The 14,388-nt window shown below is 33.6% G+C and overlaps 1 protein-coding gene across 1 annotated transcript in view; it reads right to left on the reverse strand.

Annotated features, from left to right (window-relative positions):
- LOC108748084 (myelin and lymphocyte protein) overlaps window positions 1-13,531 on the reverse strand; it is a 22,848-nt gene extending 9,317 nt beyond the window's left edge. Inside the window, exon 1 of the mRNA XM_018486083.1 lies at window positions 13,046-13,531. Coding sequence (XP_018341585.1) covers window positions 13,046-13,219 — 174 coding nt within the window. The 5' untranslated portion in view covers window positions 13,220-13,531. The remainder of the gene's footprint in view (window positions 1-13,045) is intronic.
- Window positions 13,532-14,388: the final 857 nt, after the last annotated feature.

Consider the following 14,388-nt stretch of genomic DNA (forward strand, 5'->3'; position numbering starts at 1 on the left):
GTGTGTGTGTGTGTGTGTGTAGTAATTTCGTAGCAAACAAATCTAATGGATGTTGTCACATTCATAATCAGCGCATCAAAATCTATCAAGAACAACTTCGTTTATTTTAAGGCTAGAACGGCTCGACTAGTGTGTTTTAGAAAAGATTGAAACAAATCTTATATCTACATACATCTTAATCTAATTATTCTTTTTTTTGTGATTTACATTATAAAAACATTAAAAAAAGGAAATAATGAGAAAAAAAAGTAAAATTTTGGTAATAGAAATATTAAATTTAGTTAATTTATTTATATTTATATTTTAAAAACATTCTATTATTTTTTATATTTTTTATATTATCTAGAACATTCACACTGTTAAATCTATAGTGTCAAATTTAATTGAACGTAAGTCGCCATTGTTCCTACTAAATATATCGTTATTTTATACTAAAATGATAATTAAATTTGATACTATGTCGTGCCAATTTGACACTGTGTCAAATTGACACTATGTATTGTCAAATATAATCATTGTTTTAGTATAAAATAATGATATAATTGAGCAGGAGCAGTGGCGACTCACATTAGATTAAATTTGACATTATAGATTTAATAGAGTTGTACTATTAGAATTTCCGGCAAATGAACAATTAGATAACAGAGACATCATGTGCAATTAAGAAACTAATAACAATTTTTAATAATACTAAATTTATTTTAACATTAATAGTTCATCAAACTTAATCGTTGATAATTTATTTGTAATAATACTTTTTAAACATTATATAAATAAGATTTAAAAATTCATTTTTTATAAAACTATAAAAACAATAAAATCTACAAATTTTTTGTGTTTGTTTTTGTTGGAGATGTTTTCAACTCTCGGGAGTTATATAACACATTTATTACTAGAATTCTCCTTTAAACAATCATTAAAAATAAATATTGTGAATATAAACATTGTAAATAATAAAAAAATAAATAAGGATAAAAAACAAAATTCTATTCAATGTTGATATTAATATTTCTTTTATTATCTTTATGGTGTATTTCATTGAATGTTATCAAAGATAAGATCATTTTTCAAATTATATGTATTACCAGCTCATTCAACACATACTCATAGATAAAAAAAAACTTATAGATAAAGTACTTATAGATAAATCAATACTTCTGTGTATTGCTTATTGTTATATTTCCTCATTCCATTGAGAAAATGGATTCATGTGCTGATTAACTCTATGAATCATCATAAAATTTTGCTTTGAAAAACAAAATCTACAACAAAATCTACACTTAATTACGATGTTGTTACTACAGATCGATAAAGCGGCGCGATATGGATTTCGTAAACGACACTGCAACCTTTTGCTTCCAGAAATAAACGCCGGAAGTTGCGTGTTGTAAAAAACACATTCACGATTAAAACTAGTGTTTCCTACGTGTGCGTTTACGCTAGCTGATGGTCAACGAACAGTTTTATCAGAGATTCTCGAAAAGTTCGTATATCTCTACGCTGAAGTGAAACAAACGATAATAAATAGAGGAACCCCGACTTTCATTCCTGCAGACATTAAGTACTAACAACCTTTTGTTCTCAAAATTTACCAAATAAAATTTATGAAATTTACTGCAGAAATCAGAAAAAATTATTATTTTTTATTTTTTTTAAATAACGTAAAAATCCGCAAAGAATTTCTAAAACACGTGTCTCCAGGCGAGCATTCTTGACATCCAACGATTGCAAATAAAACGTCAGAGCGAAGAATGCGCCGACCATACGCTGTCATCAGGTGCGTGTCCGATTACGTATGTGCGAAACGCGAGATTCACGTCTCGCTGGTCCCGTTGGTCTCCCTTTCCCTCCGTTTTCCGAATCGTAGCTTTCATCTTCTCCTTTCGTCTCGTGCAGCCGCGTGTACCGCGAGGCGCGCCTTGTCCTTGTTGTGCAGCTACGGTGCACAGACTGTGCCGCGCGCAATTACCGTGCGGTGCATAACTTATGCCATGCCGATACGCACGTCAGTCTGCCTACTCGACGCATGGGACATAATGGTACGAGGGTAGTCCCCTCCCCCCCCCTCCATTCCCTCCTACCGCTTAACAATGCGACAGCAATTGCATAATCCACGCCAAGGAGACTTACGTTCGACGTGGGCGATCGGAATTCGCGATATCCTCGAGCGATCGGTCTCTGCCGCGAGAGAAACTAAAGATCGTCTGTCCTCAAAGTGCGGTCAAGAAGGACCTAGAGAAATGAGCAGCTTCCTCTCGGAAATTGCTGACGCTCAAAGTAAAATTCTGCCGCCGCGTTTCTAAATTCTGTATAATTATCGACAATTATCTCATACAAATATATAATTTTCAATATGTACCGCATATTTTGATAAAATGTTCTTGTTTCTCTAATGTACGATTTTTAAAAAGGACTTTTAATACATTAACAATCGCATATGTTATCGTCAATATATTATACAAACTGCTACAATTAATTGTATCTAATTAAATTAATATCAACAGAATTTATGTTTCAGTATTGCTTTAATCTCGATGCTCATTTTATTATCAAATGCAAGAGCTGCACGCAAACCTTTGAATATACAATAAATAACAATAAATATCACAGCCCGCTAAATAGCAACAGTTATGATGTGCGAAAGTTTATACGAGAGCATATTGTTAACAGTCATTAACGTTAATGCTACAAAATAACATAATTGTATTACATATTACACGAACTTGAAAGTAACGGGCTTTATAAGGATTGCGACTTTGTTATTTCTTGCCCCGATCTACAAATATCCATAATCGTTTCGTTTAAATAATGGACAATCTGGGATCGCTTTTAAATGTCGTACATCATTAGTATTACGTACTTCGTTAGTCCAAATATCATCCACACGTTGGAACTTGTACAACAACATTTTTCACACGATGACTTCCCACCGTTAATGAGAGTCGATTATCCGCGCGAGAGTAACGTACGAGTATTACCCTGACCGAAATTAACCCTTCAAGTGGGTCGACACATTACGTATATTACGTATGTAGTGTCGTGCGAAAGTGTTTTAATCAGAGAAAAAAAAGGGAAGAGGGGCAAACGCAGCTGGTGCGAGCTTTACGATTATTGCTCTCGCTGCATGAAAATGTATCTTTTCTTACTTATCTCCGCGAATTCCTGCATTTTCCGAATGTTAAATATATTGACGTAATTATCAATAATTATCAATTAGTATTTATAATTATAATTACATGGTAAAATAATTACAGTTAAGAACTCCATTTTTATTACTGTTAATACTTAATAATAATTTTCATGTATTTAGTAATGCATCTGAAAAACATGGTACAAAATACTTGGCAAAATAGTAAATTCGAAACAAGAAATTTAAAATTCAATTGCAAGTACATCTCAATGACAATAAAATCGATACAATCAGAGATTTCTGCAACAACCGGATGAATCCAAAACTGCTTCCCGGTATAACAGGAAAAGGAGAGTGTTTATAATTTACCGAACCATTACATTCGAATTGCGATCCATCGCATTAATACTTTCTACGTTTAATTTACTTTCTGCTTCCGAATCATATAAACTTATCGAAATTTATCTATACTGATTTCTCGAAACAGTGATTAATACGATTCACAATAATCCGTTATCTGAATCTTACTTCCCAATGTGAAACTCACGTAATCTTTCTTGTTACCTTATATAGCGAGAGAAAAGAAGTTTTTAAAATGATATTTATTTAGAAAGACAGAAGAAAAACAGAGAAATATTTACATTATATTGTAATAAATATATATCACTGCTTTGTTAAAAAAGCGCAATAAAATGTTTGCTAGAATTTTCTTTATCGTGATTCTTTCAACGCGTCTCTGTACACAAGCAAAAAGAGGTGAGACCGGAAATGATAAGACCGGATGTGTTTCTTTTTTCTAGAAATACAACTTTATACACATCGCGTAATGTAAGAGCGTGGAAAGGAAGAGACGTTGAAAATATGAAGACATAACATGACGCGTTAAGAAATCAATTGAGAAACACGTGGAGGATTAAATAAGAAATATTAATGGTATAACTTACGACATCTGCGCATTCTCTTCGTTTCACTTTTGCGAAGATACTTTGTTTACGTCGAATAAAAATTACATCGTTATATTTTTGAGTTTATTTTTAAATTTAAGCAGATATGCATTATATTTGCAGTTTAATATTTTATGCATGATATAACATTTAATATTTTTTGGCAAGAAAATATCTTTAAATATAATGTATTAAAAATTAATAAGAAGAATAGTAAGAAAAATCATAAGAAGAACAATCTGAAATAAATATTCAAGACAAAAAAATATTTATCAAACAGAGTGGAATTGTTGAACATACGACGCATAAATTACTTAATCATTGACTCTATCGCTAAAAAAAAATATGTCGTATTCATCTTCGCTATTCTTATTCTATCTTCATACGTAGTTATGTACATATACACAACTTGCATGCTGTATTTCCATTTACGTACACAGATACGCAAATAAATGTAACGTATATGGATTATCATCCATATCTATTACGCACGGCATTTGCGTTACGCCGAGAAGATTACTATATCAATTCTCCTCTCCGCACGCAATTCTATGAGGGTTCCAGGTAGTAATTGTTATAGTCCAAGGATTCAGTGACCCAGTTTGTATGTGTGAGTGACCGCTTATAACAACTACATAAGCTGTTTGGCCATGAGGTAACTGAGCTTAATAAAGATATTAATCCACCGACGATTGGCAGAGCAATCATTTAATAAAATTATTTATATATCATATGTTACAACTTTTACAATAACAGAAATATTAAGGATAAAAAATTAATCAGATATCAGTCTAACGTTATAACAAAAAAAAAGGAATGGTAAAAAAAAGAAGAGATAAAATAACAAAAAAACTGTAAATAAATTCTATAGACTTTTCTATGCTGATTTTTGCAAACTTCGTTCTCTTTTGTTTTTGAGAATTAATTTTTTGAAATTAAGATTCAGTGTAAAACACTAGTTCCATTTGGCAAAAGCGTAAATAATGCGGTTATTTCAAGTAATCGGAAAATATTAATGAAGTACCAATGTCAAGGATAAACGACATTTGCACCGACATGATGCGTCGAGCGCACAGCCACGCTTCCACCTACGATATTGTACAATCGCGATCTCACTTTCCATAATAGGCGAGCTTCTATGAATGAATTGTGCAACGCACAATAAGAATAGATAACACTTTGTACAAATTGCGTATTAACATCCTCAATATAAATTTTACTAAGAAAAATTTGTTTCATAAAGGCTGCGTTTCTTAATAGTTGCTAAACGAATTATACAAGTACACAGTAAAAAACATCTCGTATTTGTGTTAAATTCAACTCCTTGTTAAAATTTTGTATTAAATTTTTAATATATTACAAGTGCTAATTTAACATAATATGGTTATATTATTAGACTATTTTGTATTAAATTGATATTTAACATTTATTAGTGTTAAAATAATATAATTTATGAGTAAGTAAACAATTAAAATAAAAATAATGTATTTTTAAATGTAAGTTCTGAGGTAAATAAATAAAATGCCTGTTAATTATAACATATCGTAAATTTTAATTTTAACACAAATTTTCCAACTGTTTTTCTATATATTCCCTTAAACATTTCAAGATGGGACAATTCAGAGAAACCGATACAACCTGATGTAAAAAGGTACATAAATCATATCATCTCTTTTCTCCTATTTCTATGTAACATACGCGTGATTCTAGAACAGTTATTATTTGTAAAGACGCAGTGTCAGAGAAAGATTAAACCAAGACAGTTGAAGACAAGCCTAATAGGCAGTAACGATCTCTTCATTGCTATTTCATTGCAACACGTGCGGTTAAATAACGTCTCGAATCTTAACGAATAAAGTGCCAATCTCCACGGGAAACAAGCAGCTGTACCGAAGTAAAATATGCCGCTAATCATTTCATATTAATCATTTCTCGCGCGCGTCATCATCGCGGAGGTGTCTTCCGAACTTGTGCTCAGAGTTATTCGCACATTTTGATAACTCTACCTCGATCGAAGTGACGTGGCCACGGGCGTCCAGTCGGGCCGTTTGTCGTCAAGCTCGCATCGAAACGGCCAAGCTAAAGGACATGCTGAATCTTTAATGAGACATCCCGATACCGTTGTCACGGCCTCGGTATAACGTGCCGCCATCGTCAACGGATGGCAGTCCGAATATGTAGGACGCTGCGTATGGTGCCGGTCGTCCGGGATGAACATGTATGGTAATCGTGCGTGATCTCTAGTCTAGGCGAGGCCGCATTGTAGCGCCGAATCCATCGAGTTTTCGTTCCGATCGTATGCACGCACGCACGCCCAATCTATGCGGTGGCAGAAACCGGTTTCTCGCTGTGTCGCCGCAATCTCTTTGGGATACGAATGTCCCATGTTCGGGATTATAGGAATGTCACAGGAATGTTGGACCCACCATGGCCTCGATTGTGCGACATCACGTCTTCCTTTATTCTCACTTCCTTTATTCTCTCTGCGTGAGATTTTCAGAAAAACTCTTATTTTACTTCATTTCTCTTCATCAAGACTCTTCGTGTATATGTTGTTGAAAAAATAACGGAAAATTATCACGATTTTTCCGACGAGATTTTTTTGGAAATATGTTAATATAAAAAAAAAGTTTTTAGAAATAGAAAAAAATTGATGGAGAGCTGAACAATTCTTGAAAAAACAATTTCATTGTAACTCTAAATCTAACATAAAATATGCAAACAAAACATTTTACAAAATTAACATTCTAATATGTTAAAAATTTGACAGGAAAAATTTTAATATGGATCGGTTTTGATATAAATACAAAATATATTTTATTGTATATGTATGAAATACAATTTATATTCCGAAATTTTTTAATGACTTTGTAATAATAAAGGTACAATTAATAATCCTTTAATATTTCCAATCATAACTATTAAATTTTCCCTGCGTTTAAACAAAAAACTAATTTTTTTTTCATATAGAATAGCATGATGTAAGCGGAAAATAAAAACATTAAATGACTCAAGAGGTCAACAAGGCTATCCAGTTTTTTATTGATCAGTAATTCAATCCGAAATGCAGCGATAAAGACACTTCATGTGAGTAGTGCATTTAAACCTTTTAATTTTCAATCGCGGCCGTTAAATTGTTCTTATGTAAAAAGAAAAATTACAAATTTTTTTTAGAAATAACACATGACTGTAATAAGCTATGATATATCGTAAAAACATAAAATGTCTCGGAGAATCAAGAAGACGTGCAATTTTTATAGATTATGAGTAATTCGATAGAACAGCACTGGGATAGAAATCATCTCACGTTAGTGATTTTCCTACATTTGCGCGATAAGAGATCAGCAGATACGAAAATCAAACGATTTCCTGTGAATATCATCGAATTACCCGGGGATTACTTCATCTCGCAACATCTAGGCGACAAGCCGCGCTCGTAAACTCGACTCGTATGCTATATTTGGAACTATCGTCAGCGTAACCGTAATTTCCATATCATTGATATTCATTCTTAATCCCCCGCGCGCAATTTGCAATTGTTCTGGAGTACAATGCATTTTGTTAAATGACGCGAGATAGCCGTACTTAATATTTTTACAATCCCTTCGTACATGCGTGATTTTCACGTCATTGGATACGCTATTTGATCCGATAATACCAGCAGTATGATAAGTCTATAAAGTAATTACGTCAACTGCTACTGAATTAAATTAATGAATTAATCGACAGACTATTATGGTAATGTTTTATACTACGCGCCAAGAGCCACACACGCGATGCGCAATTAATTATGCCAGCCTTCTCACAGGTTCGGCGTAAATTATAATTAAAGCAATTAACGATATGAAATAACGGTATAATCATGGTGGGCTTATCAAAATAAAGAAGTAAAAAAAGAAAAGTTAATCGTAAACGTTCGTTTACAGAACGGGATCAATATGAAAAATTCGATAAAAAATACGAAAAATAAGTCGACGACATTCCGTTATTTACATAATCCGGTTAGTCTTGTTAACAACTTACTACCGTCCAGGACAGGATATAAGAAGATTCCAATTCATGTTGAATACCGCCTAGCTTAAATGGCAATTAAATGTCTATAGACCTCACGTCGTGATGTCAGTATACAGATATTGATTAAAAAGAGATATTAATTAATGTACTGAAGTTCTTCATAGGACGGGAGGAGGGCAATTTTGTAAACGTAAATGGCACCTAATAGGAACGTTATGAGAAACGGAGCCTCATTATAACGCTATTACGCAATTAGACTATCAACAGCGAGACTATACAAAACTTTCGCAACGTATGTAAGATTCATTATTGCTTTTTTCATTGTCCCGGCCACAAGTGTCGCTGGTTGTATAGCCACGTATGCTATTATCAGAACTATTTCGCGTAAGATCAATACACATTCCTTCCTTCGCGTCTATCGACCGTAAATAATATACGGCCTTGTACGTAATGTCAGGTAAAATATAACGTACAAGCACAGTCGAGGAACGTATCTAAAAATCAAACCAAAGTAATCCGCGCTCTGATTTTACCTAACAGTATTGAAGATAAGACGATATATAGCTAAATATACCAGTGATAAGATTATATTTGCATACAGACATGTAAATATTTCGCAATAAAGTTATGTATTATACAATATTATATACATGTGATGTAAATCGTGTAAATTTCAGCCATACTGCACATAACAGCAGAGACTTTTGCATCAAACTGTTTCTCTGATGTTAATTCAAAATAAACAATAAAAAAATTTAAATTATCTTTTATCGAAAACAAAAAGAGCTATTTCTTTTTTTCCCAGTTTACTAAATAATTTAAATACATATATTATTGTTTTTTTTTTTGCAATAATTATAGTGGTTTACAATAAGAATATTTAAAGAATTGATTTATTATTACAAATATTTTAATAAATGATATTTTTATAAATATTTTATTTTTTTAATAAATCGAATCACCGAAGTAAAGTAAATAAACTTATGTAATGTTGCGATCAGAAGCCATCTTTTCCGTCTGGCGAGGGTAGGGTACTTTGTTAGTATCGTTCCGTAAGAAGATTACCGTTACGCGGTTATGCCACTGCAGGTTCAACGTCACGGTACAAAACGCCCGGTCGACGCCATGATGATGCGTGTGCACGCAATGCGTGTTTCCAGATTGATTGGAAGATCAAATCGCAAGATTATTTTTATTCTCCGCTTTACCATCGAGATAATTCCAATGTCGTCCGTTGCTGTCTATAGATTTAATATAGATTTTTATCTCGGTTTTAATTTATTCTTAATTTTTTTCTTCACGAGCAACTCAGTCAATCGAATCCTATATAGAACCTTGAAAATAGTGCATCCTCGATTTATTCAGCCACGGAAAGAGTTCATCAGTGTGAAAAGTAAATTTTACGAAAAAACACAACATAAGTTATGGAAAAGATAATATCTTAAAATTTATAAAAATCTTATTTTATTTATTGTCGGTGCCTGAACTGTAATTTAAAATCCTCTCTTTTTAAGTAGCACAAAGTCACTATCTTCATCGCTCGAATTTTTTCTATTTGGAAATATTATTTCGATTTTATTATTTATATCTACATGTTCAGATAATCATTTACCAAACTTATTCTTTACTAAGTTATTATAAATGTTCTGATATACACTCGCAACATTTTTAAAATTTTTCTTGAAATTTTAAAGCTCGCTTAGATGTTCGGATCAATATCTAAAATTTTCCGGTTTTGTGGCTAACTGTAGAAGAAACTTGTAAAAAAAAGAACCGCGCAAAATGAGATCGCGTAAATTGAAACCGCGTATAAAAAGTCCGTGTGTGAATTGAGAGAGTATTTATCGCGTAAAAAGAAACCTGCATAAATTAAGTCTCACGTAAATCCGAGGGACGAGTTATTTATATCTTGCGTCAGAAGCTTAGAATGAATAGAAGTTGGAAACTATACAATAGCATCTCGTAAATTTCAACGCGAAAGAGAGCATTAGGAAATATATTTTAATAATAAAAATGATGTAAATTTTATGAAGCCAATGAGACGAACGTCGACCAAAATTTTTAAGCCGAAAATTGTCTTCCGGGTTTCGCAAAGATTCTCGGTGTTGCGGAAGATACATTCAGATATTAACGCGCGTACAAAAAAAATCAACGCGATTCAACAAGCAACGAACGAGTGTAACTTGATGAAAAAAAAAGAGGAAAACATTTGTGTACTTTCTTTCAAAGAAATATTCGAGTAAAACAATTTGTAGACGTGTGCGAACGTTCGAACGGAGCGATGGCATCAAGAAAACTGGTTTAAACTACAGTATGTAAATAATGTGTTTGAGACAGGAAGAGGGGATTATTTTCTGAGTATTCCTTTTAATTAATTCAAAACGTCCCACCTGACGGCAAATATTTTCTCGTCACAATCGGAGACAAGCGTTTGAATCGAGGTCGGCGAGAAAGTTAAATTTCTTCCTAGAAAGCATCAATCGTAACCGAATGAACCGAGGAAGTTGTTTCTAATTCAGTTGTCGCAAGGACCTGGAGCATAAAGTGCTTATCAAAGTCATAACATTCCCCATGTACTTGGCATGTGTTCGTGTACGATAAGTATAGACGGCGTGAGAATGGTCCTTGGCATATTTCTGCTATATAATATCGGAATGACGCTTAAATACAATCGGTATTATTTAAATCCTAGGAACGAGTGGAAGCATCAATATCGTTAACCTCTTGATAGTAAACGTCGATCACAATGTTAAACAAATTGAAATTATAGGTAGCTCTCACTAATTCATATATATGCGAATAATTAAAAGATGCAGCTTGACTGAAATGGTTGCAAACATACAATTAGCCTTCAGATTTTCCCTCGATATTAAACAAATAACACACACAATAGTTTATGTTAAACTACTATCTCACCTCTCTCTTATACAAAATTCCTTTTAGCGAAGAATTCAATTGTAAGCAAAGGAGAAGATTTTACGGAACTTTCTTCAAGATATATGAAGAGATATACACACAAAAGATGTACGAAAGACATATTTAATATTATTAAAGAGTCAGAAGTTGAAGAAATCGTGCCAGAAAGTCACTTTTCCACATGACTTTTCGTGCTATAATGACTAGCTACGTAGAATTTTGTATTATTACTACACTAAAGACGCGACTTAGACATTACATAACGTTATTCCGTCTGTATGCAACACCTCCAAGGAATTCGCTGCATACAAATGATCGGGAACTGTTTTAGAAATCCTGTTCCTTGTTCGCGCTCCACTTTAGTTGACCGCAAAGTAATAAAAGTTCAACTGGCATATAATATAGTTATAAATCTCAAAAAGAGAAACACACAGTTGACATTTTTGTGATGATCTCTTCCCATTCTTGACGATTCTCTAAGTTGAAAGAAAATAATGCAGTAAGGAAAGAAAATTCGTACGGTAAAAGGTGGAATTTTGAACATTCTAATGTTGAATTGCTCTTTCGAGAGCATTTAATAATGAAATACGCCATGTTGCCAATTGGCAAGTCAATACAATACCTACAGGTGTCTGCGCAATCATCAAAGTATGAGATAAAAACGTATGCATCTTTGATTATGTCATAATTTACGTTTGTGTAACTTTAATATATTCACATATAAAAAAATGTATAATGCAACTATTTGATCGACAAAACTGCCCAAACTCAATTCTGCCTCTTCGAACGGTTTGTAGTGTTTGTTTATTTTACCAGAAATTGCTTCATGGTGTTATAAAAATATTCGCCAAGTGGCTCTAATACTTCTATTATTAGATATTACGCGATAAGCAAGTATATCGAGCTAAATCCAAGCTGGAAATAGAAAGTACATATTCGAGAAGATAAGAATCCATAGATAATTAAAAAGTGATTGACGTGATATTAATATATCACGGGATTAAAGTTGACTACTGATTAGATTATAGGATTCCTAAGAATTTCTTTTTGTAAGATTCTAAAAATTATTGACAATTTCATATTCCAAAGTTCCGTTTGTCACGTATTTCATCGATAAATAAAGATCTCTTTGTTTTACCTAATAAAAATCAACTTCAAAAACTTATGCATCAGAAATACATTTTTCAGTCTTTATTAAAATTCGATTTAATGCTAGATAAAATAGTATTGCCATGATTCCTAAAGACGACATTTTAGACTTAAAAAAATGTTCTTAAATTAACAAAAAGGGCCCGATAAAAAAATATTTTAATGAGACGGAACAGAATTTTTACTTATCGCAAATAGAAATTTTGTTTGTCCTCATCAAAATACTTTTTTTTATTTTTGTTAGTTTAATCAGAACATTTTTCTCAATATATATATATATATAAAATTCCGAAGAACTATCATCAGAATAAAAATATCAGAGCGTTGGCTTGTTATTATCTTTCAGTCATTGTAAACTAAAAAATAAAGACTTTTATATTTTTAGAAGTATTAGAGGAATCGGAGTTTTTCATATTTAGACAGATTTATATATTGTACCACCTACGTTATCCTAACTCACAGAAAAACTATTCAATACCCGAGGCTAGAGATCTCTTTCAGGTAGAAATCGGCCAAAACTGCGGCATGATATATGAGATCGTTTTTCTTCCTTTTCCCTCCACGTTGAAGAAAAGAACAGAAAAAGTGAACCGTGCGAGAACTGAAAAGAACAGGTACCTGCCTTGCGAAACCGGAAATGACGTTATTTTGGAAATGAGCGCCTGAAGCTAGCATAACATCATGCCGGAGCTCTATCCGAGATCAATAAAATTCTTCAGCGATGACTTTTATTGAACAACACTCGAATTTAAACTGTCGGAGTGCAAAACTAGTATGAAAACTAGACGCGCGCCCATTTGCTGGACGTGCCTGGCGCGACAGTATCCGCCGACTCTCGTATTTCGCGTTACAAACGGAACGAGCAAAATAGCAAAAAGTAAGTGCCGCTTACCAGCTGCACGAGCTTGAGAATACCGGGTATGGTCTTGAAGTAAGGCATGTTCAGCCGGATGCCGGCCAACGGGCTCGGCTGACCCGGTTCCGTCTTCACCGTCGGTACCTGCCGCGGACTGTTGCTGGCGTTGTTGCTGGAACCGTCCATCGTCACCGCGGTCTCCGACATCATGTTACGCCGATCCGCACGCTCGGTTCACCACACGCGCTCGCGTATCCACGCTCGGCCGTATTATTTCTCTCTCGGCACGCTCTTGTCCCGGAGTGAAAGGCGACGAGGAGTAAACACCCGGGGGGGGAGCAAAATGGAGAGCCGAACCGGTACGACGGTACCACGGGAGAGCCGATCGCGGGACACCTGTTGTATGTGTTCACCACGCGCACGGAGGCCTTTACCACTGCGCACTACCTACGGTATTAACAGCGGAGCCGCTATTCTCCCACTGTTACCGCCACGCTATGGACGCTACCCACAGTGCCGGATCAATCGACGAAATACTAGGTTAAGTAAAAAGTCATCGCGTTTTTTTAAAAGACATCTATCGGTAAAAACCGCAATTACTTTCTTACCAGCAATATAAATATATCTCGATAGAGCAAAGTTCAGGTTTAAAAATCTCTTTTTTAAATTATACGATACGACAATTTTTAATGGAGTTATGAGCAATTAAAGTCAAAGTAATTCTTTTATTTAATCCGCGATAACTCAGTAATCAAAAGTCGTAGGAATATTAAAAAAAAAACGATTTTGTAGGGAAAGTATCAAGCTTTCACGATAGGTAATCGAAAATTTTCTCAAATTCGTTTTGGACACGTTACAAATCCACAAAGTGAGAAGAAAATTTTTCGTCTTTTTCAGCTCGTAGTTTTTGGTATGTAAAAATTATCAAACTCATATAAACTTAAAAAATGTGATAAGCTTTTAAAAGTAGAGATTTCAAGCTTTAAAACCCTTTTTTTTTAATTTGAATTTCATTCATTATTGACAAAGATATTGTATATATAACTTTGAGCTAAAAAATACGCGATGACTTTTTACTTAACCTAATATGATAAATAATTGCCAGGGGCAATTACGTTCTCTCGATTTTTTTCAAAAGACTGATCTTAGATAATTGGACTTCAGATAGGAATTCATCTAAAATTAGGTCTTTAAAAAGATCTTTAAAAACCCGGCAAACGAGAATGGATTGAAATGAATTGAAAATGAATTCAGATTTTCAGAAATATATTGATTCACGAATGTTAAAATGAACGCTTTTCAATCCTGAATGCATTTTTATTCATTTATGGGAATTGCATGGAGCATATATCTCTACGCCTTTCAATCTAAAAATAATA

The sequence above is a fragment of the Trachymyrmex septentrionalis genome, unplaced genomic scaffold, assembly GCF_001594115.1.
Source record: "Trachymyrmex septentrionalis isolate Tsep2-gDNA-1 unplaced genomic scaffold, Tsep1.0 scaffold21, whole genome shotgun sequence".
Classification (NCBI taxonomy): domain Eukaryota; kingdom Metazoa; phylum Arthropoda; class Insecta; order Hymenoptera; family Formicidae; genus Trachymyrmex; species Trachymyrmex septentrionalis.